A 23,742-nucleotide genomic window follows, 5' to 3' on the forward strand; every position below is an offset into this window, starting at 1 on the left:
CTAAAGTAACCGAGACCCCAGGGAGGGGACCACGGTGACACAGGGCCGAAATCCATAGTTTGTAAAACAGGCAAAGGGTTCGAGTACAAAACACAGTCGCTACAAAGTCAGAGGAGGCAGAGATTAAATGAAAAAGGCAAGCACAGGTCTGTGACAAACCTTGTTAAAGAATAAGCTAGGGTGCAAAAATGTGTTCTCTAAACAATCTAGTTAATGCAACAATAATCTATATTATCAATGAAGTAATATATGAATAACCATAGAAACAAAAGCAACTAATAAAATCCCCTCTTGTAACTGATACGTGATAAGGCACGTCTCATCTAATACTAAGAGAATGGTGACGATTCTTTTTAATCGCCTGCAGGCTTTTTTTCAGTCTCCCTCTTCTTTGCGTCACACTCTTTTTTTTTTTCCATCGTTCTTGTTGAAACTTGATACCGCTTCCTGGTCGAAAAGAAGAATTGAGACCGTTTGTGTCAGATCGTAGATGAGCACAGATTGAAGAACAACGGCTTAAGGTGATTTTTCATTCAAAACATCGTCTGGTACTTAAACATATCTATATTACCTTGTTCTTCTAGGATCTCTAGCTATATTACTATGGTTAGTGCCGGCTTCAAATACTCGGGGCTAATAAATCACACTTGAATGAACCTCTTCAAACTGATCACTGTTTGGAATCATGACAGTAGTATAGGCTTAGTTTATATGTGAATATTTTCATTAACGATGAGATAAACTGCACGCCTTTTAGACTTGCGATGTTTTCTCAAACAATTTATTATGCTGAGAACGGTACTGGGATAATTCGAAGTCGTTTGCAACAGGTAAATGACTTGTTTGAATACCGCGTACACCCCTATATATAGATGAAGTTTTAAAAAGTATTGTAGGTTACATTCTTCGAAATATTCTAATTCACAGTAGTAGAATGCCGGTCAGAATCACGTTACGTTGCGTTAGTATAAAGACAACAAAAAGGGCATATTAGTAAGAGGTTTCTACTTCGTGTATATTTTAAAATAGTATGTAGTAATGGGCACACCTTTATCCTAGTCCTTAAAGATTAACTGCGGACATCACGCATAAGGGAACATTTCCTGATGGTAACGTGCATTAAGGAGTATATTTATATTTACGGCATTTAGCTGACGCTTTTATCCGAAGTGACTTACAATTACGACTGAGTACAACTTGAGCAATTGGGGGTATAGGGGTCTTGTTCAGGGGCCCAACAGTGGTAACGTGGCAGTGGTGGCGCTTGAACCAGCAACCTTCTGATTACAAGTTAAGTCCATTAACCACTGAGCTACCACTGCCCCTTCCATGAAGTAGCTTAACATGTGTTGGTATGTCAAATCATTAGGCTCACAACCTCAAACAAAAATGGAAAACGGAGTAACAAAGTTGATGATTTTGGCGTTGTTCAGATGTTAATCATACCCAGCTGAGACATCTTACAGTGTAGCACATTCAAAGAAACTTGCTTTATCTCACCGACCACAGGAGATGCTTTAAGGGTCCCTACACAGCTTCTGACATTTGAAGAGGCCCATAAAGAGAAGAATTATGGCTGTGGAGAAGAAGCATTTGGAGGATGGCCACTCCACCAGAATCATCAGGGTGGTGTTCCTCGCCCTTCTGCTGGACCTGCTGGGGTTCACCTTAATACTCCCCCTACTCCCCTCCATCTTAGACCACTACAGTCAAAAAGAGGTGAGACCTCATTTTCTTTTGGCCAGTTTAACTGACTGGTTCTCTTAAGGAATGGTCTTACTAGGAATGCTCACTCTGACCAACTGTTCACAGATCTTTAAACTAATGTAAATTGTGTGTTGTGCAGTATTTTTCAACTTGTATCTGCATAATCCTGTTCACTGAATCCAGATGTTCATTTAAACCAATTAAAAGAGCCCCCCCCCCCCCCCCCTTCATTATCAGATGTGGGGAGGGACTACAAAACTACCTGCTATGGCACAACACATTATTGCACAGAAATGAACTGCATTTCCTCAAATGTAGAGGAACGAGGAAGATGTTTGGCCTGGGAGGCATTACACTTGCTTAAAAGACAGCAACCATTTTTACTTGTTTTTTCCCTTCAGTGGACACGTGTTGGTTTTTTCTCATTAAAAACTGCTGTTTGCAATAATCGCTTGTTTAATTTGTTTGTCAGCATGCACCTGCAGGTCACTGTTGTAGAAACGCCTACTTGCTGACCACTGCATTTTAGAAGTGTACAATTACAGACTGCAGCCTGTCTGCTGCAATGCTTTAATCACTGGTCACTTTCTGAACATGGGACTACTAATTAGATTCTATTCTAAGTGGTGGGTCATTCTGAAGGCAGTGACAGTGACATGGCGTTAGTCCTCCAACTACGCAGCCAACAACAGTCCTGTAATATAAACTGACCACTTTTGAAACCCTAGAAGACAAGTATCACAAATTTGTCCATAGCAACAGATGTGCTGTGGGCACACCTACAAGATACACCTACAGGGGTACTGTATGTGATAAAGAATTGAAAATCTGAATCTTGTATATTGAAATTTCCATTAGATGCTTTCAGGTCAAATTGTGTTTACTTTTGTTTTGGGTTTTTTTGGTCCTTCATCTGTTGAAACAGGACGTTGTGTACCAGTCACTGCAAAGCATTGTGGACTGGTTCAGAGGGGCTGTGGGAGTTCCTATGGAAACAAAATACAACAATGTACTTTTTGGAGGTAAACATTATTTTTAGCTTCAGGACTTATCCCTGAGCAACTTGTCAGACAGACAATGATTATTTTCTCTGTATTTCAATTCTTAGGACTGATTGGCTCACTCTACTCTCTGCTGCAGTTTCTCTCCTCTCCTGTGTTTGGAGCTGCATCAGATCATCATGGGAGAAGACCACTGCTGCTTTTAACAACTGTGAGTATAGACTTTAATATAAATAGTAGACTTTAATATGAATCTATATTATGTGAAAGCTTTTGTTTACAATCTTAGCCACAGAGGTGATTAATATGCTTGATCAGAGTGATCGTAGACTGGAATGTTAAGGTGTTGAGTGCTCATGATGTAAAACCTGTGTGTGTCTCTTCTTCTAGGTGGGGGTGATGATCTCCTACATTTTGTGGGCTGTTTCCCGCAGCTTCAGTGTTTTCCTCCTGTCTCGCGTTGTGGGAGGGGTGTGTAAGGGCAGTGTCAGCCTATGTGCTGCTATCATTGCTGACCTGCCTTGCCCTAAAGCCAGAAACAAAGGAATGGTGAGCCATTAGCACGGGCCAGTTGCATCTAGCACACCAGGCACCTCATAAACTGTTTTGTCTCACCAGTGTTTGTTTGGTTGCTGTGGTGGCCGATTTGTTCTTGTCACGTTGTTTTCCCACTAGGCGATGATTGGTGTTGCCTTCTCCTTGGGCTTTACCCTGGGCCCGATAATGGGGGCCTACTTTGCGCTGAGATCAGCGGACGCTGAGTTGTTCTACCAAGGCCCAGCTCTGCTGGCAGTTCTCTTCTCCATAGCAGACCTGATGTTCATCCTCCTCATGCTACCAGAGACTTTGCACAAGGACAGCAAGGCAGGATAAAGGAACATTGATCACATTATAAGAATATCATATTTATTTGCTTGTTATATTATGTGCTGAGTTGAGCCATGTTTCCATATTTATGTGACATGTTTTAATAGGTGATAATTTTCTTATAACAAAGGGCTCCTCAGATTCTTCAGGTGTTCAGGTGGTGGGGGATCTCCTCAACCCTGTGGCCCTTTTCAACTTCTCTGCAGTCACAAGAACAAAGGAGCCACCATCAAAACAACGTGAGCTCAGAGGAACATTGACCTATAATTCACACGCGTTTTTGTCTGATAGTTTCATATAATACATGTTTCATGGTACATGCAGCATTTCCATAAGCATAAAAAAAGGATTGTTGGGTAACATTAAAACCCATTATGGTCTTTCTCACATAGCCACCAGACCTGATCTTTTCAATTCATTGTTTTTCCAATTCTATGTCCTGACTTTCTCTGCATTCTTGTCATGTTGGTCCATTAGAAATGCACAGTCTTAAAGTGCTGGGGTTGGTCTACTTTGCCTACCTCTTCTTTTTCTCTGGGTTGGAGTTCACTCTGAGCTTCCTGACCCATCAGCGCTTCCAGTTCTCCAGGTGAGCTTCGCCACAGCAGATCTAACATACATTAGAAGTACCCCACATCATATTACTTTCGGTGAAACTGTCAGGGTCATGGCAGTCTCATGGTGTATTCTTTCTCATGGCAATTCTACAAGTTCCAGAGCTTAATAGAGATACAGAGAAGTGTTTAGTTCTTTGATTATTTAGTATAGTACTTTGAGGTTATTTACTTAAATGTTGTAAAATCACTTGGGGATCGCAAGACATTCATTTAACTCCCATCTTCAGGGATCTTATGATTTTATATTTCAAAGTCAAATTTGTAAAGATCGATAACATTGCGCCAGTGGTCAGCTGATTTAATTTGCCTTCTTTGAGATGGTAAGATGAATATTTTGCTCCCAGCATGCAACAGGGAAAGATGTACTTCTTCATTGGCATAGCCATGGCTGCATTTCAAGGTGGATATGCCCGCAGGATCAAACCAAGCTGGCAGATACAAACAGTCCGCATGGTAAAGCCCTCATTCTCAGTAGCAGGAGAAAGAATATTCAAACACAAGTAATAGAACATGATTAAAGAAATACTAAACTAGCTCCAGCATCGAATGTATAATAACTTCCCTATGTTATGCATGCCAAATAAGCTTCCTATGTTATTGTTGCTATTAAAGGTAAAGAAATTATGCGTAATTGATTTAAACATTAACCATGTAGCATGAGTGCGACACACATTAACTATGTAGGACTTTTATGTTGGCAGGCAATATTATCAATAATTCCAGCCTTCCTGCTTATAGCGGTAGCGTGGAACTTGGTAGTGCTCTATGGCGGCCTATTTTTGTATTCCTTTGGTAAGCACAGGCTATTTTTGAATAGACTGTCTTTTGAAAGCAACATTTATAAAAGAGTTTTATTTTTGTTTGAAAAAATATCCATCACCTCTTGCATGCTTTTTTGTTTTCTACAGCAGCTGCCATAGTTGTGCCATGTCTTTCAGCACAGGTCTCTGGACACGGTGAGGCCACCCTCTGTGATTATCAGCTAGACACGAGTGTTATGTGTTTATTCCTGTAAAGACAGTGGAATTATAAGGATATTTATATTTTCAGTAATTGTGTCCTGCACTCATGCCCCACTTCTAAGAGTAATTATAGTCCTGATGTGCTCGTTGTGCAGGTACTGCCAGTCAGAAGGGCACGGTGATGGGTATTCTCCGCAGCCTCGGGGCGCTGGCCCGAGCGCTAGGTCCAGTTGTGGCCTCTTCAGGTAACTAATCGCTTACCATCAGTCTGGTTGTCGCTAAGACGCAGGAAATGGACCTTATCGAAGTATACCTATTTACCATTACCACTCCAGGAACTGACTGATCTACATGGCTACTCCTTTTACTGAAAGCAAGGCTGTTTGACATTCAAGCTTTCAAGTTGAATTCTTCCTGGTTGAGATCATTTACAATGACGTGTGCTTGAGTCTTTATAGCCGGGTGCTCACATAAGTGACTAATGTAATATTTCCCTTGCAGTATACTGGCTGGCTGGAGCTGAGACGTGTTTCGTTGTCAGTTCAGCCTTCTTCACTGTTCCATTGCTCTTACTGGGCTGCCTGGAGAGGCGCAAAGAGGACTAAGAGCACTCATGCTACTTCCAGTTAAATCACTACTTTTTCTGTTCTAGAATACCTTCTGGGATGACTAACACATTCTTTATATTATATATATATATGTATATGTATATATGTATGTGTATATATATATATATATATATATATATATATATATATATATATATATGTATGTGTGTGATATGTGTATATATATATATATATATATATATATATATATATGTATGTATGTATGTGTGTGTGTGTGTGTGTGTGTGTGTGTGTATGTGTATGTATGTAATATTTGACTTTTGTAAAGAAGAGTTTGTTAAATAAAGAAATTATTATATAAAGTCTGTTTATGGTTTACATACATGTTTTACCCATGCTTCCGGCTTCATAATCACTGTCTAAAGTTATTAATAGTTCCTGCTGGCAGTGAGTCTGTGGCATAATTTAACCTTCATTGTCCAGTAACAGTGAGGTAATGAAGTGAGCACTTTTGAGGTCTGGTTCTGAAAAGGGCTACAATTGTGCTTCAAATGTGCTGGAAATGGAATGAATCTTTGCTGTGGTTTGTAAATGAAAGACGTCCAATGCACCCCGCTTTGTGATGAGTCACAAAACCAATCCAAGATCAGTCTGTAATATTTGCATAATATCACTCTACTGCCTAAGGCCAGGGAAATGGAAGGTCTCTATGACCATGTGCTTTTGTGTTTATCCCCTGTAGATGACAGGGTAGTGTGTCCATAACTGTCCATCCTGTGTGCAGAAGAAACATTTTACATGCACAAGGTGGACAATGTGAAATCACCTGTAAATTTTATCATCATAAGTAAAAAAAACATACCTGAAGAAAACAGGCTCATATTGGATTTACAATTGGGATTTTCTTGTCCGTTATTCTATAACTAATCGTTTGAAATAGTTCTATGCCGTGTGTTTCTGTATATAAACGGCAGAGCTCCAGAAGACTGCTCGTGCTGTTGCTGTAACTGTAACTGTAACTGTAACTGCTCAAGCCTGACCAGAGGTGGCGCTGTGCAATATCCTGATCTGGTCAATTCTCTCTTTGGTGGGTGTTAAACGCCCGGCGGTTGCTAAGGAAGTAAAAAAAAAAGTTTGCTCTGACGCAAGATGCCTAAGGTAACGGGATGCCGTATCATGATTATTCTCAGTTTTTGGATTGTAATTTTTAAATATATACTTTCATTCAGAAATTCCACTATTGCACACTGCGACCGAGCTGGCGAGCCATATTTGATAAATTAGCCGACTAGCTAGCTAGCTAAATTAGCTACTAAACCAACGTTAGCTAGCTAGCATTATGTGACACCGATTTAGCCAACCAGATTATCCTAGATAACCTTACCTAACTATGTTATTTAGTGCTTAGCTAGTTAACCTAGCTAATGTGTTCAGAGTAAGACACAGATCGCTAGGTAACGATATAACTCGGAACAGATGAACATGTAACTACTGGCTTGCTAGTTAGAGAGCTAGCTCATTGGTTATTGCTGAAAAACGCCAGGCCAGTCTAACGTTTGCTATAAGGCCCTGTCTAATTTAGTTATTAGACTACAAAGGCTTACTATTGTGTTTTAGTGCTGTTATGCAAGAAGATGCGAAATTATTAACATCTTCCTGTCAGCTATGTAGCTAGCTAGGCTAACGAACGTCTAGCTATCTAGCAACTTGGCTTCCTAACTTCTTTCCTAACTATTCTTTCAGACTGTTTAGCTTCAGTTTCGGGGCGCTTGTATTCCCTGTTTAAATTTGAGAACTCATTTGGTTCTGTTCTGTCTGGTCATCTATGTACATTTGTTTGCGAAAGTATCGTTGCCAATTTCTTCAGAGATCATACAAATAGCTATCTAGCTAATTATAATTAAGTAATAAGTGAATATTAAGCCTGTTTATGCCAGGCAGTAACCCTTTTTCCTCCCCAACTGTAAGCAGTTGAGGACCATGGCACTTGTTTACATCTGAAAACAAGTGAGAGACTAGGATGAATGAAAATGGAGACGCCATCATACCATTCCACCCTGCTGAACCTCCCTCCAGGAAGGATACACGTAGCTTCCACATAGAAGGGGGAAAAGATGGAATCAGCAACGAAATCAGAAGTACCAAGAAGTCTAGTGAAGCACTCCTAAACCCTGAGGATGAGCGAAATAAGGCCACGACGATTAGTCCCTACCAGCCGCATCCACCCTTCCTTCCCAAACCTCCGAGTATGGGGAAAGGGAGCAAAAACCCCATGTCCGAGGAGAAGATAAGGGGGAGGAAACTGAAGAGTAGCCAGGAGAGCCTCACAGACCCGACTGAGACAGGCTCTTCCACGGACTCCCTTAAGGAAGACCGGGCACCTCCTACTCTCGGCAGCGTTACCAGTTTGAAGAATGGGCAGACTGGAGGGAGCCCGTCTGATTGGGTGAGAGGGGAGTCTCCGCCGTTCCGGGACCGATGTAGTAGTCTCCCCGGGGAAGATGAATGTCTTCATGGGCAAGGCTGTCTGGCTGGAAACAAACCGAAACCCTCCAAAATCATTTTGTCCCCCCTGCAGCCTATAGGAGCATTCCCTCCACTGGAGAACAGCATCACTTCCCTCTCCTTAAGGTCCACTAATCGGATTGACAGGGATTGCCTGGATTATGGGAGGGGGAGCCCTGCGGAGAGGCTGCACCGAAACTTCAGTGACAGCCGCCTTTTAGACACCATGGTGTTGGACAGCACCTCGGTCAACTCCATGAAGTCCACCCTAAGCGCGCTGAATCCGATCCGACCAAAAGATGTGAGGAACAGGTAGAGTTCTTTAATTTCTCTGGGATTGTTTGCTTGCTTGTTGTAGACTGTACATTTTTGACTGAGCAACACGTCTCCTGGGTTCTAGGTTTGTCATTCAGCACTGCTAAGATGTCATGATGGTAGTTGAATGGTTTATGTCTGATGCAGCTTGGCAGATGTTGCTATGACTAGGTTGTCTTTCCTGTTTCTGTTGCATGCACTCACCCCTGTTATTGTTGAGTGCTTTGTGCATTGCCAAGTCCTGTTATTAATATGTGCTTAACCTGTGTAAAGAATGATGTAATTTGATCGCAGCCTAGGGTTACACTGAGTCAGTCATACTTATTTATCCAACAAATATAACTATTACATTTCAAGAACACAATGATTGAATTTACCACATGTAAATTTACCACAAATAATTCCTTAAAGTACGCTTTAGGACTGGGCCTTTTAACCTGTGTATGAGGGAGTGAGAAATGAAGAGTGCAGAGCCATGTGAATGTAAGGGGTTCAGGGCTGGATCAGTAAGAATCCGCACATACTGCTCCACCAAAAGAACCCTCATTCACTGTTACACGTGTCCACTGAACTAATGGGACTGCCTGGGCCAAGTGTGTATTTTATTACTATTCTATTTGTGCATGGATTCATTCTATGTACTTTAAATCTTAGACATGATGTTAAATCAGTGGCTTTTTTTCTTTTTCACTTGCCCACCCACCTGGTGTTGGTGTCAGGAGCTTTCTCGAGGGCAGCGTTCTGGGGAGTGGTGCCTTGCTCGGTGCTGAAGAGCTAGACCGCTACTTTCCTGACAGGCATGTGGGGATATGCATCGCCACTTGGAACATGCAGGGAGAGAAGGTGGGTGAGGGCTTGAGTGCTGTACCCCATCATTGTAAGGCATCATTGGCCCCCGGAACAATGTCCTAAAGGTTCTGTGCAGTAATGGTGAATTTGTTGTGCTGCTTGCAGGGGCTTCCAAGCAGCCTAGATGACCTGCTGCTCCCAACAGACATGGAATTTGCACAAGACTTCTATATCATTGGAGTTCAGGAAGGATGCCCTGACAGGTAGGCTGCAGTTCCTGTTTGTGTGTGTCATTTTTCTTCACATCTGTCTTTCTTCACTTTCCACCCAGTGACCTCTGTGTGTTAACAGGAGAGAATGGGAGATCCGACTGCAGGAGACTCTAGGGCCATTCTATGTTATGCTCTATGCAGCTGCACATGGAGTGCTGTATCTCACCATCTTTATGCGGCGGGACCTCATTTGGTTCTGCTCTGGTAAGCTGCTTGTCCTGTATGGTCGTTGGCTATGCGCAGTTTTGTTTTTAGGTTAGAAAAATCTACTGTGTGTTTCACTTTGGACAGATTTTGAATCAGCACAGACTGATTGTTTGTTTGCTTTCTGGCGACCCTTCTGGGTTGTCGGTGTAGAGGTGGAACATGCCACTGTCACCACTCGTATCATCTCACAGATTAAGACCAAAGGGGCAGTGGGCGTCGGCTTCACTTTCTTTGGGACGTCCTTCCTCTTCATCACATCTCATTTTACCTGTAAGTAAGACAGTTTGTTTTAAATAAAGCAACATGCTTCACAGAATCTTTAAAGGCATGATGATGAAATAATATATTGCATTTTAAAGCAGGAATTTTTCCAGAATTTTTTTTCTCTGGAAATAGAGGAAAGATAGAGGCAGACAGATAAGTGTTTCAGGTAGCCTTCAGGCTGTGATTCAGACAGCTCTGATTTAGAATTTCTACATGAAATGAATACCCATATTACACTTTAGTTCCATGTAATAAGGGGGGGGGGGGGGCATTTCTTTTCCAGCTGGAGATTCCAAGGTGTATGAGAGGATCTTGGACTACAACAAGATAATAGAAGCTTTAGCTCTTCCCAGGTGTCTTCCCGACACCAACCCTTACCGCTCCGTTGCCTGTGAGTTTGTATTTAAGTCCCCTTCAGTGTTGCATGTTGGATCGCTCAGTGACTTAATGTCGCACGGCACCTTTATCCCCAGCGGATGTGACCACCCGGTTCGACGAGGTCTTCTGGTTCGGGGACTTTAACTTCCGCTTAAGTAAAGACCGGCATGGGGTAGATGCCATTTTGAATGAGCACACTGGGACAAACATGGGCTCCCTCCTCCAGCATGATCAGCTGCACAAAGAAATGAAAGATGGTCAGTCTGGACTGATTCTTCATTGATGATTCCTTGGAAAACCAGTACCTTAACTTTATCTTGAGCTTGTCACTTAAACTTCCTTAATACACTGAGTGATGATTCTATAGCCTAGAGGTCATCACTGCTTTTTTGGCCATCTCGGTGTACTCAGAAGTTATCTGACTAGTGGGGACTTGTCTTGTTCACTGGCCAGTTGTGCAGTGAGCTCTTTCATGAATGACCTGACAAGTCATGTTTGGATTCTGTATATGTCTGTATAAGTGTATAGATTGGTCCATGCTGTATTTGCATAAACAGTATTTGCAGAAGTGTACATTATTACAGAATAAATGTATATTAAAAGCATGTAGTTAACAACTACCCTTTGGTCAAAATCAGGCCACACGTGAAAGAGCTGACACTACACACAGAGGGTAAAGTTAGCTGACTTGAGAGTTCATTAGTGGGGTCAGCAGCAGTTGATGATAACTTACAACTGACTCTGAAATGTATGGACGCCTGATAGATAAGTATTCCTAATAGAGTCATCACTCAGGGTGTCAAGCATACATAATGTATGAATACTGTAAGATGGAACAATAGATCTCATGAATATACTTAATTAGTGATTCCTGTTCACAGGCTCCATCTTTAAGGGATTTCAGGAAGCCCCTATCCACTTCCCTCCCACTTACAAGTTTGACATCGGTTGTGATGTTTATGACACCACATCCAAGCAGAGAACGCCCTCATACACAGTAAGGAACCATTATCTTCAGCTCTTCCTTGGAAGTGGTGTTTTTTTTGTTTTGTTTTTTTTTTAACTGTAGATTTCTTAAAAAAAAACCCAACAAATTCCTTTATTATTGTTACTGTAGGATCGAATCCTTTTCAGGAACAGACAAGCTGATGATATCAAAGTGGTTAAGTACACCTCCTGCTCTTCTATCAAAACGTCAGATCACCGGCCCGTGGTTGGCATGTTCCAGGTCAAACTCCGGCCTGGTAGAGACAAGTAAGCACTCTACCAATTCTTCATTTTGGAGGCATTATACACATTTGAGTGTTTATGGATTCGCATAAGGGATGCGTTTAGCCTTGGGTTCCTTACATCTATATTAGGAAAATGCAACTGAAAGCTTAAGACGTACCAATGTTGAAATAGGTTTGAAGGAAGGTTTTAAGATAAAGGTTTTTTTTCCATGAAAGGTCCTCTAGCCGTCACTGACCGTCAATGTCACATGCTTGTGCTCTAGCATTCCCTTGGGTGCGGGCCAGTTCGACAGGATTGTATACCTAGAAGGCATCAGACGGAGGATGACCCGAGAGCTGAAGAGGAGGGAAGTTGTGATGAAGAATCAGAGCGCTGTCTGCTCCATCTCCTGATCCTGGATCAGGATGCCACGAGCCTGACAGTCGTTCCCTCTGTGCCGAGTTACCAACTCAGGAAGCTGGACTTTCAGAACCAAGAGGAAACTCAGAACCAAGAGGAATTATGGGAGATGGAGTGTGTGGCCACCATCCAGACTATTAAGTAGTGTTTACCACACCTTCGTGGGGGCTTGAAAAATGGCTGGATGTTCACGTCTGCCAGCTGCCGTTGCCCATTAGGACACACACTGTTCAGTAAACGGTTTATTTACACAGTGGTACGTAGGACAGGCCATTAGAAATGACGAGGACTCCCATTTCAAGATGGACTTTTATAACCCACTTACCTTGTGTACTGTTTTACCTAACAGCTATGCCTCTGTGACTTGGTTTTTGTATTTGTTTTGTATGCTTATATTTAAGGACAGATGACATTTTATCACTAGCACATTTTTTCAAACTAAAGCAGTGTTCAATGGCCTTGTACAGTTAAATCAGCAGCTCGACTTCAAGATTCTGCGGAACAAATTATGTTTGACTTTTGGATCCCAATTACATGCTTGAAATTAGAGATATTTTTTTGTAATTGTTTTAAACATTCACTGGTACCATCTTTAACACAAATATGTGATCATTTTATGCACCATTTAATTTGTTTTATTCCTGAACTGTCAGTTTAAAATGTAACTTGTACCTGCTAGAGGTGCAGCAGGTGGAAAATGCAAGTAGAAATTGTGCTCATTAAGATTGAACACTGAACACAGACTAAGAGTGGATGCTTGTCCATTGCCTTAACTTTTCATAAAAAAAAAAAAAAAAATCTAATTCACTTGGCGTCTTCCGGCCATGTTTGTATGGTCGCGGCACGGTTTCTTGGGAACAAGGCAGAAGCAAGTAACCGTACTCCTCTTGCATGGACTGGAATGACTATTGTAACAGTGAATCATGTATTCACATCACATTCCTCACTGCTATTAGAAAGTGCCTGAGATTGAGTTTATAACTGCCTCTGGACTCCTCTAATATGTTCCTTTGTTTCAAACCAACTAACAGCATGTTCTAAATGTTTTCAAAATTATTTAAGTAATATAAAACCTATTTCTGACTCACAATTAGTGTTTTAATACATGTCAAAAGAAAGAACATGTGAATTTCTAACAGGATCAGGATTGTTAAAATGTTAAAAACTCAAACACTATACAACCATTGTGAAATGAATCATTAGACTTTTTCCCAGTATGCAAGGCATCTATATGCCACTGAGGAGATGCATCACAGCACTGATATGAACAAACTGACAAATGCCACAGCATTGACAGTATCTTAAATGTATGCCTACAGGACATACAGCTCAACATCAAAATGTTTAGTACAAAATGTTGATGGGCATATTGCCAACACTAGAGCCAAGTTGTGCACTTTCTACAGCATTTAAATGTGCACAGGTTTAGAAGACAACATGATTAGGTTTAAGCCTACAGTTCCAGTTGCTATTCTGATAGTCCCAGATCTAAAATGACCATCATATTTAAAGAAATATGTTTAGAAATTGATATCGGGACATAATCCTGGTTACAGTTTATGGTAACTAATATCTATGCTTAGTTTTACAAGAAACCAACTGAAAGTAGTAATATAAAGCCTCTGTCAACAACAGGGCAAAAACAAGAACTATGGCAAAGGTCTTAATGGTCTGACCAGAATATTTTAAATATCAGTATGTGTTAGATTGTCAACCTCCCAGAATGTAATCTGTTCCCTTTTCTAGTACCTGAGTATTCAATAGCCATTTTTGTCAGGGGTTTGGTGAAACATCTTCTGGACCTGCACCGATCATTTTACATATATAATTTTCTTTCTTACAAAAACCCTACAAGGTTTATATGCCTAAATACACTCATCGGAAATTTGCTTCACTATAAGTTCTTAGAGAGCTTGCACCAGTGTTTTGTATTTAAAAGACTTTAAAGTAAAAGTGACCAAAAATCAAACAAACAGTCATACAAATGCCTCCATCAGTATAACACGCAAAAGCTCTGATAATGAACAAGCAAACCAATTAAATACAGATCAGAATCTCAAATGACTGACTTACTGCAATAGACTGGTAATAAGCACACATTCTTTTGCACATTGCCATGTGACTCTTAGCCCCAGACTGACCTATTGCATCAGTACCTTTCTTTTTTGAGGCCCGTTTTGGGGACATGACGTGGGACTAAAAACAAAACCAAGCAAAATATGAGTCAGAACCAGTCTTTTGGGGGCAAAATTTACATCTTGTATCTTGTCTAGTTGAGTTCTCTCCCAACCCCCGTCAGCAGGCAAAGATTCGTAGCTCTGAGATCACCATACGAAATACTACAAGACGGAGGCCTGACCACAACTTCCGTGCCTGCTCGCACGTGTTGCACCAGTTCCAGTGAAAGTCGTGCTGTGGGTGGGTCCTTGGTGCTGTCAGCAACGCCCTCCTACCGGAAGAGGCGGTACATGCGTGGCAGGCGACCGTCTTTGCTGGAGAGGGCCGCCTGGATGTGCTCGTGTGAAGGGAACTCGGTCAGGTCACCAAGTGCCGCAACGGACGGCTTCCTCCGCAGCATCTTGGTGGTCACTCTCTTGATGTCACTGGCCGTGACGTTGCCTAGCAGAAGAGACAAGCTATTTTCTCAGGATTTTCAATTCCAGTGAAACAGAAACAAAACAGTCAAACAAACAAGAATGCAAAATGTGACCCAATGTGAAGGTACACAGAGAGAGCTGATATGAGCTCTCCCAACTATATTGTCTGCATAAATATTTGTATGTGTATTATTGACTCAGCAAGGGCCAATCTGACCCCAGATCTGCAGTTCTAGTATGAGGAGTGGTATGGAACATTAGTCTTACTGATGAGCTGGCATAGCTCATGGGGAAGCTTCCTTTTGCCTGTGGCCAGAACCTGCCGACCGACATCCTCAAAGATGACGGGCCTGGACTCCAAGTTCATCATCAGCATGGACTTCAACTGGGTCTTCGCTCTTTCCAGCTCCACCTATGCACAAGCCAGAAACGTTGGTGTAAAAATGCATTCGAGTCAGGACCCTTGGTAGACTGAATAGATGCAGAAATCTACAAGCCTACCTCTCCCGTGGTGCTAGCCATCTGGATAAACTCCCTTGTGATAATCTCCACCATTTCCCTCACCTAAGAGAGAGAGCAAGAAAAAAAAAAAAAAAAAACCTTTTTCTAAATGTATCCTTCTGAACCTGAGAAATCAACTTTCTCCTGTCTGAGTGTACCTGTCTTGGGTCAGCACTGGCATGGATACAAAGCAGACCACTGTCCTCATAGCTGTGATGGTAAGAGGTTGCGTTGTACATCCAGTGGTGTCTGGAAAACCACATAAAAATTCATGTGGTTTTATTCAGTAGGGGGTTTTGGGCATTGTTTAAAATGAGATTTTAATACTTTATTTAAGCAATGCTTCGTTCACATATACCAATCAATAAATGCATGATCCAGTTCTCACAATCCTTAATTACTTACTTTATCTTAAGTCCATAACTAAAAATGTTATCATACAACATACCATAGTGTCCAAAAATCTGAGTCTGTTATCAATAACTGATGGATGGAGCACGTGTTACAATTTGAAGGAAAGGACATCATGGAAGTTTTTTAAAAAATGAAACAACTGGTTTGTGATATTCAGGGTATTCAGATATAGTACATTTTGATTTCAGTATAAGATTGGTGAAGGGAGTTGTACCTGTTGAGCACGTTCAGATAGAGGCGCGTAAACATGCCTTTCCCTGGGCCACCTGCTGAGAAAGAGCCACCTCCTCCCATCATCATGTTGAGGACAGCAAAAGGGATGAAGTCGTCCTCCTGCCGAGGGTTGGAAAGAAAATACACAGGGGTTACGTGACAGCCGTCAACAGGACAGCCGAAGTTCTTAAAGGGGTGTCCCAGCTGACTGGTGCGCCAAACCCACCAGGAAGGAGCAGGTCTCCAGGCCGATCATGATGTGCGTAAGCTCTGGGATGGGTGTGGGTCCCAAGCTCACATCAGACATATCCTTCTCCATCTGCAGACACACAGCGCAAACCATCAGCCCACGTCACAGTGCATGCATTGGGTTAAATGCAAATGAAAAGGGAATTAGCTTTTAGATGTAGACTTAGCCAATACATATTTATTTTTTAAAAAAGGGGGGGCAAAAAAAGAAAAAGTAGACCCTGGCAACCCACTGTCTGGAGGATCGCTCAACTTACCTTAACGATGCCCCCTGTATACTGGGCCATGGAGCAGTCCACCTGGCCTGGCGTACTCATGCCCCACACAGGCTTCACGTTCAGCAGGTGCTTCCTGGCACACTCTAACAGTCGCTCGTGCTCCACCCCCACCCCGGCTAGCACCATTCGCTCCGGGCAGTAGTAGCTGCGCAGGTAGGAATGCAGCAGCTTCCTGTCGATCTTCTCCACGCTCTCCACAGGACAGAAACGGGGCAGGCCCACTGTGTTCCCCCAGTACGCTGCCTGAAAGCACCAGAGGACTAAGATGAAATGTCACCACATGCCTCCGAGTTGTGACAGGATTTCTGGGCAGAGATTAACATTTAGTCCTCAATTGAAATAGAATCTTCATTAAAAAGCCCAGAGACATGAAAAAAGAATGACTCAAGGAAAATATCAAAGTGCAATTGTTCTGAGCAATATTGCATTTTAAAGTAGCAATAATGTTAGTTAAGCTCCAAGTGTGTATATGTGATCCCCACAGTATCTAACATTTTACCAAGCATAGTTACAAACTTCTTGTTCCACTATGAAAATCGATGAAACGCTGCTGTTGCCGCTACAATTTAAAACAGCCCTACATGCATTACTGCCATTGTAAAAATAGATTTAAATAATTAACCCCCACCCCCCCAATTTAATATCCTACCTAAACTGAGGGAGCACATTCACTGAGTACTAGGCATAACCTATTTTCACAAAATTGGAGCCAACAACAGAGAGACTGGTGAACACGACAGGCCCCAACTCACAGCATGAATCATTTCTGTCAGTAGCGGTTCAGGATCAGGTCTCATATTCAAATCTTCCAACTCAAACCTCACGGTCATTCGAGTCATTTCGAGCTCTTCATCTATTTAAAAACAACAGAGCCACATGCTTAGAAACAGCCCAAGGAGTAAGAGTGGTACACCCCATCCAGAAAGCACCGCACCTAACAAACGTGGCTGCAGAACAGCATCTGCCAAGAGGCTAACCACAGTATCCAGACCTTTGACTTCAGCTGAAACTGCATACATTGTTGTATCCCTGAAAATGGCAGTAAGGACTACATGAAGAACAGCAGTAGCAGTTTGTTACATCGCCTGACAGTATTTCAATCTGTAGCACAATAAAAAAAATTGTACAGTTGTATACAAAGTTTAAAGAAACTTTATAAAGTTTATATAAGAAAGAAAATGAATTGAAGTCAGTAAAACCTGGATGTTTGACAGTCACAGATTCCTCCATGTTTCTCCAGTGATAGAAGTATTTCATCTTTACTTCCATACTGAGATGTAGACTTAGAAGGAGAATGCAAAACATTAGCAAAATGTTCTTGGGACTACATCTTCCTTTAAAACAAAAACACAGTTAACATTCCATCTACAAAAATAGGTCTACTTACAGAAAAAGCTAGCTTTTCCAAAAAGTGTGCAATTCCACTAGGATATTTGGTTTCATGACGAGATCCTGAATTCACTAAAACTGAAAACAAAATGTAACAGAAAGAGTGTTCCAACATGTAACTGTTTGAACTGCAGCTAGCAAAAACACTAGCAATCAGTAGCACAACCAATAGCACAAGTATCCTACGTTGTACTTACTTCCAACGGTGCAGAACTGGCCAAATTTGTTTTGTGACGCAACTCTAAGGCCGTTCTCTAAAGTGGTTATTTTAGTCTCGTATTTTTCATGGCCATCAACTGAAGCAAATATAGGCTTAGGAATTCCGGGTAACGCCGTGAACAAAGAGACATTAGGATATCCACCGCCGCTGCTGCTGTATTGCCTACACGCAGCAATGCCGAACCTACAGCAGAAACGCATGTGTCATCCAATCATCACAACATGAATCACTTTGTCATGTTATTGGCACGGGAAAAATGGATCAATAGTTAATATATAGACTCCTTCACATGTCAAAAGGCGCAGCAGTGGACATGCACTCAACTCACTAGAAAAGCAATACGTAAATTTGCTAAACTAGGTTAACTTCTGGCGCTTGCTAGTTAGTTAGCGTTCGTTTAGCAAATTTAGCAGCATAGCTTACCACAGTGTCGCTAATTATCTAACAAGATACACAGAGTATTTAAAGAGATATTTTCATTCTTTTGACAATCCTGTGAAGGGCTGATTATCTTCGTCGTTGCTGTAAATTACAAAAGGCACTGTCTCTAAACTATAAAAAAAAAAAATCGAAAGCCAACCTTTGTATACGGCACCAACACCCGAACCTTGACATGTGAACCGCCATATTAGATCTTATAAAGACTCCCGGAAATGATTCAGGAACATTTCCTTAGTTCACTGTTGCCTAGAAACGTCAAAGAATCTATGCCACCCTCGTGCCATTTCGTGGCCAGGGTTCGACGAGCTAAATGATAAGCATAGCTAAGCTTGTAGACTCAGTACCTTTCAATCTACAGGTGTAGCAGATAACCTTAGTTGCAAACAAGGAGATCCAAAGTTCCTAAACTGAAAGGGCTTGAAACAGAAAACAGATACCTGCCTACAGGTATTCCTTGTAGCGTGTGTGTGCATCGTACATATTAACAACCCCAGTTTCTGATAACTGGTGTGCATGCGCAGGACCTTTTTCAGGGAGTTCTGTCTTGAAAAAGGCTTGAAAAGTTGTGTCCAGCTTGGGTAAATAAGAAATGGGAGAATTTGACGCAAAAGTAAAAAGAGAATTTAATGTAGTTGAAGTTAGTCTGTCTTGTTTGTTTGTTTTGGGGTTTTGTTGTTGTTTTGGATTTGTAGTTATTTTTGAGAACTGGAGAAAGTGTCAACTTTTTAATTGTGAATAAACGGGTGCCTTGCATGTTCATTATTTTTCTTCTCAACATACTCTTGCTTCAATACTAGAAAGCCCCTCCTTGCTTGTGCTCAATCAAAGGAGATCTTGAAATATTGCGACATTGTGTAGAGATCACGCAGTATCCAGTAAACTTCGTCTTGATTCCAGAACGCAGTAATGGCAGGACGCCTCTTGAAAAGTGTCAAACACTTCTCAATAAACTACGACCCGATTAATGAAAACAACACGTTTACCAATGGCAGCACTCTTGAGGGACGAGTTGTTCTGGAAATAACCAAAGACCTGAAGATTGATCAACTTTATGTAAAGTGTAAAGGGCAAGCGGACGTGCACTGGACGGAATCCGACAGCAAAAATGACACGGACGACTCCTACAGCGCCCATGAAAGATATTTCAAACTCAAACAAATCCTTATTCAGAACGCATCTAAGAAAGGTAAGCTGTAGGTCCCAATGTGGAAACGTGTACTGATGAAAAATCTACCTATGTCTCGCAAGTTAGCTACTGCTATGTGACCGTATAGCGAATAGTACAGAGATTGGTCGCATTTTTAAAATTCCAAATAATGGCCATCAGACAGACCTAGACATCATGACAGTCCTGGCTGTCATTATGCAATTAATGGTTTTAACTTCTTGATATGGAGAATGTTATTTCTGATATCCAGAATTTATTTCCATTGCATGGCAATCAGATTTTAAAGTGATTAATAAGGACATTTGCTAATCGTTTTGAACACATTTACATTAGGCGTGGACAAAACAAAGCCACAGAAACACAATAATGCATTATTGATACAAAGTGAAAAAGCAATTTTTAAAAGTGCTTGAAGGTCATTAGCTGTGTTTTGGTATTATAATGGACATAAGTGGAAAAGGGGTGGCTCGTGGCAATGTGAGAGTGAGTGGACAAGCGGCATGCCCATACTGACCCTGTACACACCTGGTTGTTTCACCTGGTTGCATCCTGACAACATTTTAAACACATGCATTTACCCTTGGTAGTCAATAGCATTTCAGGTTAAACACTTTGAAATCTGACTGCCAAGTGTTGTTAAAGTGATCTTAGTTATTAGATTTAAGGTTCTTCACTTCTTTGTTTTCTTGTGCATGTACAAAGCAGGTTAGAGCCGTGGAAGCCATGGGCACCTGGAATCCAGTTTTCAACCCATATGGGTCTTGCAAGAGTATACTTCTGCAAAGATACTAACAAATATCTTTAGTCTCTGGCAGTAAGTAACAAACTTTTTATTGTGGTGTCTTTACAGAAAAAAATAATGGAGCAACAGTAACACCTAGGGAAACTTGTGAGTGCAGTGCAATACATTTTTGTTGGTGGATTTTCCTGGATACAGTAAAAGATAACTATAAAAAGAGTAAGACATGGCCTGTTTAGTATACTACTTACAGTAAGGGCTCTCATTTTCAAATGGCCTCTCATTATAACTGACAATCATATTCCATATAATATTACATTGTATTACACCATAAACAAACTTTAATTCTGTGTTGTAAACTTCCAGACAAAAATTTGGTTATAGCAGGAAGCCATGTCTTTCCATTTAGATTTCAACTTCCTGAAGGGTAAGTCATTCTGAAATAACTGACATTTCACTGGAATCATTTTAAAGACTATCCAGAGCAATGTACTATTTTGTTGTGTGTGCACCTTTCATTATTTATTTTTAGTTAATGTCATTTTATGCTATTTTATTGTATTGTGTTTCTTGTGTGTTGGATAGCGCTTCTGTGACACACACAATTCCCTCAGGATGAACAGAGTATTTCTTATTCTCAAAGTCTATGTCTTTTAACTTCTATACCCAAGCCAACTTTGTTCCACACATATAGAATGTTTAAACTAAATGTTAAAGGCACCAAATGTAACGGTGAGCGGTAAGGAGGCAGACGCATGTGCAGAGAAGAGTGAGATTTATTATGGGCAAATCCAAAATCAGAGTTGTTGTAGTAGCCCAGGGTCATAGAGCCAACATAGAGATCATGGAGATACATGATAAACAAGACAAGTGCTAGAATAAACAAAAGCTAGGAAACACAAAGCAAAAGCACATGAAGGCAAACAAGGCAAGCAGGCTATGACAAAGCCTAGGGAAAACCCGTGGCTAAGAAACAGGAAGGCTAGGATACACGGAGTACAACCTTACAGGTATACAGAGACGGGCTTTCAAAAACATTCACTAAATACTAAATAATAAACGCTCAGATTCAAATAAGCAATGAACAGCCAAGACCAAAGCAACAAGGCAGGGTTTAAATACATGAACTAAATGAGGGACAGGTGTGGAAAATCAAAAGAGGGGCGGAGAAAATGAAATTCACCAATACACCAGGTGTTCTGTCCAAATGTGAAACAGATGTGTGATATTGCAGGAATTAATAAGATGTGAAAATTAATTAATTGTATTCAACTCTGTCATAGGAACCTGCCATCATCTTTTAAAGAACAACATGGATCAATTATATATATTCTTGAGGCCAGACTGTGTAGAGCATGGAGGATTACTCGTACTGCAACAGTGGAATTTACATTTGTGTCAAAGGTTTATGAAGATATTCCTTATTTAATGGTATGTGCTCAAAATATTTATAAAGCTATGAGGCCAAAATGGGGTCTTTAATAAGGATGAGCAAAAGGAAATCTCACGAAAATGAAGTCACAGCCAGTTGCAAAAACATTTTTAATTGCATGTAAAACTGAAGAATTGTGATTATTTTTTTTACCTTGCAGCAATTTTTTTGCAATCAAAATAACTTTATCTTCCTCTTTGAGTTCCTCTTTCCCCCCTTTGTATTCCTCTTTTATTTGCACTACTGTTTTTACCTCTTTTTGACATGAGGGCAGGGTAAGGTGGGTGAGGTGTTGCCAGATGGGAAGGCATGTTATGTTCCTGAGACATCATCAGCTGGGACACTGTTGTGATTAGTTTACCCATTTCACTAAATGAAGGTGGCCCCCACTATTCCTTCTGTATCGTGTGTTATATAGTTATGACTAGCTTATAAATAACTCTGTCCCTAAGGTACTAGAAAGGCTATTTCCATTAGAATTTATGCAGATGATTTATTTATTATTTACCCTAAACTTCCACATACACAGAAACCACTTTCTGGTGCCATTGAGAAAAAGATGAAACTTTTCACTTCTGGAAGTGCCTCAGTTAAAGCAGCTACTGACAAAACGGGCTACATGCAAGGTAATTTTCCATCATTACTCAAGCCCAGTGAAGTCCTTGACTACTGGCAAGGAAAACCTAATTCAAGATGTTAAACATTGTGAGCAATTTTGGTGCAGTATTTCTCAATTCTGTAATATTGCAGGTGAGATCATCATAGTTGAATCCGAGATTGAAAACTCGTCATCTCGTGATCTCAAACTGAAGTATAAACTTGAACAAAAGCAGACTTTCACTGCTGGCTCTCATCACAAGCATGAGGATAAAGTTATTTTCAAAGAGGTTGCAGATCCCATCCTGTCTAGATCAAAGAGGACTGTGGCCAGCAAACTGAAGATTCCTCCGGATGTGAGCTTAACCATTGCAAACTGTGACATCATTAAAGTGGAACACGTGCTTAAGGTGCTGATGTTTGATATGCTTTTCTTGATTTTGCCAGCATCCACAGTATCCTCTAACATCATGCTACAGCATTCATTACTATTTTATCTTTTGTTTAAAGGTGTATTTGGATGTGCCTTTTGCCAGGGACCCAGAGATCTTGTTTCCAATCATCATTCTGCCAGGAGACCAGTGCTTTCTTCCACAGCAAAATGAAGCAAATTCCTATGCCAATACAGAGGCAGTGTGGAGTAGTTCCCCATTCCAGCCTGCACTGACACACCTTCTTCCTGCTGCTGCCACCTTTAGACCAATCCCAGAACTATACCCCAGTCTCTACACTCCACAGCCAACCAATCCAGAAGGGCCTCCCCCTTCCTATACAGACATCTTCCCAACTGCAAGTGCAGCAACATTGGGGTTACAGCCATCTCCTCTAACCCCAGTCCTCAGTGCTCCGTCCTGTCCTGCTCAGGGTTATCCAACTGCTGCTCAACACCATCAACCGGAGTCAGAATGTCTCAGTTCCCTCGGATACTGGCAGGGTGCTCTTAATTCAGAATCATATCCTACTACCACAAACAAATAGCCTGCATAACCAAAACTGCTTTCAAGCTCTTCACTAGCTGAATCGTCAGTGAAAAGGGTATAGTAATTATTAACTACTGTATTTCCAAGTGCTTCTAGGTTGTGCCAAGCTAAAAAGGCTAACCACCCTTTGCATATGTCTGTATGTAGCCAACTTTGTGATTTCAATTATTATAATGTGTGTGTAACTGTGTGTAACTGATATTTTTTAGCATTTAAATCTCCAGTTATAACGTTAGGGCATCCTATATTGGAGAACCATCTGCATTACCACTGTTTAAAATTAAATTTTATGAAATGCCTATTTTTTTTTCCATTCAGTTATCTTTTTCAATTAAAAACATTACAGACTTTTACTTATAGTGGTGACGTATGACATGACTAAGGTGATAGGTTAATTGTTGAAGACTTTAGGATGTGATGTTTTAAATATTAATACCTG

At 41.0% G+C, this 23,742-nt stretch overlaps 4 protein-coding genes and 2 long non-coding RNA genes across 15 annotated transcripts; 3 read left to right on the top strand and 3 right to left on the bottom strand.

The window, feature by feature from the left end:
- The first annotated feature begins 29 nt into the window (after positions 1-29).
- Positions 30-5,852, top strand: slc75a1 (solute carrier family 75 member 1). 3 transcript variants are annotated; one of them, XM_027002894.3, is made up of 14 exons: positions 30-146; positions 463-521; positions 1,510-1,719; positions 2,633-2,729; positions 2,816-2,919; positions 3,099-3,257; positions 3,384-3,572; positions 3,706-3,814; positions 4,053-4,164; positions 4,537-4,645; positions 4,894-4,984; positions 5,101-5,148; positions 5,310-5,399; positions 5,656-5,851. In XM_027002894.3, exons 3-14 carry the CDS (start codon positions 1,573-1,575, stop codon positions 5,757-5,759), a joined length of 1,359 nt encoding a protein of 452 aa, XP_026858695.2. In that variant the 5' UTR covers positions 30-146; positions 463-521; positions 1,510-1,572; the 3' UTR covers positions 5,760-5,851. The 3 variants fall into 3 exon arrangements, with proteins under 3 accessions (XP_026858695.2, XP_026858694.2, XP_026858696.2); XM_027002893.3 differs by lacking the exon at positions 30-146 and having other exon boundaries at positions 413-521; XM_027002895.3 differs by lacking the exons at positions 30-146; positions 463-521 and having other exon boundaries at positions 1,579-1,719; positions 2,848-2,919; positions 5,656-5,852.
- Positions 309-3,463, bottom strand: LOC145657845 (uncharacterized). 2 transcript variants are annotated; one of them, XR_014123728.1, is made up of 5 exons: positions 3,324-3,463; positions 3,077-3,234; positions 2,831-2,930; positions 2,592-2,693; positions 309-447 (listed from the first exon to the last, which is right to left on the bottom strand). It is a non-coding gene; the product is annotated as an uncharacterized LOC145657845 (long non-coding RNA). The 2 variants fall into 2 exon arrangements; XR_014123729.1 differs by lacking the exon at positions 2,831-2,930.
- Positions 3,599-7,911, bottom strand: LOC145657846 (uncharacterized). Its single transcript, XR_014123730.1, has 3 exons — positions 7,772-7,911; positions 4,097-4,185; positions 3,599-3,775 (listed from the first exon to the last, which is right to left on the bottom strand). It is a non-coding gene; the product is annotated as an uncharacterized LOC145657846 (long non-coding RNA).
- On the top strand, positions 6,789-12,826 carry inpp5e (inositol polyphosphate-5-phosphatase E). Of its 5 annotated transcripts, XM_027002861.3 has the most exons (12): positions 6,790-6,881; positions 7,695-8,169; positions 8,302-8,540; positions 9,263-9,386; positions 9,498-9,595; positions 9,684-9,808; positions 9,962-10,081; positions 10,359-10,466; positions 10,549-10,710; positions 11,335-11,450; positions 11,571-11,707; positions 11,949-12,826. In XM_027002861.3, the coding sequence occupies exons 2-12, from the start codon at positions 7,744-7,746 to the stop codon at positions 12,076-12,078; spliced, it is 1,785 nt and encodes a 594-aa protein (XP_026858662.2). In that variant the 5' UTR covers positions 6,790-6,881; positions 7,695-7,743; the 3' UTR covers positions 12,079-12,826. The 5 variants fall into 5 exon arrangements, with proteins under 5 accessions (XP_081570164.1, XP_026858662.2, XP_026858661.2 ...); XM_081714038.1 differs by having other exon boundaries at positions 6,789-6,881; positions 7,695-8,540; positions 11,902-12,042; XM_027002860.3 differs by having other exon boundaries at positions 7,695-8,540.
- A 335-nt stretch (positions 12,827-13,161) lies between these two features.
- On the bottom strand, positions 13,162-18,628 carry pmpca (peptidase, mitochondrial processing subunit alpha). The gene is made up of 13 exons (XM_027002862.3): positions 18,527-18,628; positions 17,924-18,129; positions 17,725-17,804; positions 17,537-17,619; positions 17,272-17,366; positions 17,090-17,190; positions 16,317-16,580; positions 16,037-16,129; positions 15,812-15,930; positions 15,342-15,432; positions 15,184-15,246; positions 14,950-15,094; positions 13,162-14,704 (listed from the first exon to the last, which is right to left on the bottom strand). The coding sequence occupies exons 1-13, from the start codon at positions 18,571-18,573 to the stop codon at positions 14,535-14,537; spliced, it is 1,557 nt and encodes a 518-aa protein (XP_026858663.3). The 5' UTR covers positions 18,574-18,628; the 3' UTR covers positions 13,162-14,534.
- A 26-nt stretch (positions 18,629-18,654) lies between these two features.
- On the top strand, positions 18,655-23,357 carry LOC113572933 (arrestin domain-containing protein 3-like). 3 transcript variants are annotated; one of them, XM_081714042.1, is made up of 8 exons: positions 18,655-18,834; positions 19,285-19,573; positions 20,406-20,513; positions 20,661-20,721; positions 21,578-21,725; positions 22,256-22,352; positions 22,477-22,733; positions 22,834-23,357. In XM_081714042.1, the coding sequence occupies exons 2-8, from the start codon at positions 19,294-19,296 to the stop codon at positions 23,299-23,301; spliced, it is 1,419 nt and encodes a 472-aa protein (XP_081570168.1). In that variant the 5' UTR covers positions 18,655-18,834; positions 19,285-19,293; the 3' UTR covers positions 23,302-23,357. The 3 variants fall into 3 exon arrangements, with proteins under 3 accessions (XP_081570168.1, XP_081570166.1, XP_026858706.3); XM_081714040.1 differs by having other exon boundaries at positions 18,656-19,573; XM_027002905.3 differs by having other exon boundaries at positions 18,656-19,573; positions 20,406-20,444.
- Positions 23,358-23,742: the final 385 nt, after the last annotated feature.

The sequence above is a fragment of the Electrophorus electricus genome, chromosome 5 (assembly GCF_041902795.1).
Source record: "Electrophorus electricus isolate QZ-2024a chromosome 5, ASM4190279v1, whole genome shotgun sequence".
NCBI classification, from domain to species: domain Eukaryota; kingdom Metazoa; phylum Chordata; class Actinopteri; order Gymnotiformes; family Gymnotidae; genus Electrophorus; species Electrophorus electricus.

Excerpts from the sequence above, each read along its gene's own strand:
- slc75a1 (XM_027002894.3), top strand. The coding sequence starts at position 1,573 with ATGGCTGTGGAGAAGAAGCATTTGGAGGATGGCCACTCCACCAGAATC. Across the intron at positions 4,985-5,100 it reads CCTATTTTTGTATTCCTTTG|CAGCTGCCATAGTTGTGCCA; the intron begins GTAAGCACAGGC and ends TGTTTTCTACAG. Across the intron at positions 5,400-5,655 it reads TCCAGTTGTGGCCTCTTCAG|TATACTGGCTGGCTGGAGCT; the intron begins GTAACTAATCGC and ends TTTCCCTTGCAG.
- inpp5e (XM_027002860.3), top strand. The coding sequence starts at position 7,744 with ATGAATGAAAATGGAGACGCCATCATACCATTCCACCCTGCTGAACCT. Across the intron at positions 10,082-10,358 it reads CATCACATCTCATTTTACCT|CTGGAGATTCCAAGGTGTAT; the intron begins GTAAGTAAGACA and ends TTTCTTTTCCAG. Across the intron at positions 10,467-10,548 it reads CCCTTACCGCTCCGTTGCCT|CGGATGTGACCACCCGGTTC; the intron begins GTGAGTTTGTAT and ends CTTTATCCCCAG.
- pmpca (XM_027002862.3), bottom strand. The coding sequence starts at position 18,573 with ATGGCGGTTCACATGTCAAGGTTCGGGTGTTGGTGCCGTATACAAAG. Across the intron at positions 15,433-15,811 it reads TATCTGAACGTGCTCAACAG|ACACCACTGGATGTACAACG; the intron begins GTACAACTCCCT and ends GTGGTTTTCCAG. Across the intron at positions 15,247-15,341 it reads CCAGTGCTGACCCAAGACAG|GTGAGGGAAATGGTGGAGAT; the intron begins GTACACTCAGAC and ends TCTCTCTCTTAG.
- LOC113572933 (XM_081714042.1), top strand. The coding sequence starts at position 19,294 with ATGGCAGGACGCCTCTTGAAAAGTGTCAAACACTTCTCAATAAACTAC. Across the intron at positions 21,726-22,255 it reads AAGATATTCCTTATTTAATG|AAACCACTTTCTGGTGCCAT; the intron begins GTATGTGCTCAA and ends CCACATACACAG. Across the intron at positions 22,734-22,833 it reads AAGTGGAACACGTGCTTAAG|GTGTATTTGGATGTGCCTTT; the intron begins GTGCTGATGTTT and ends TTTTGTTTAAAG.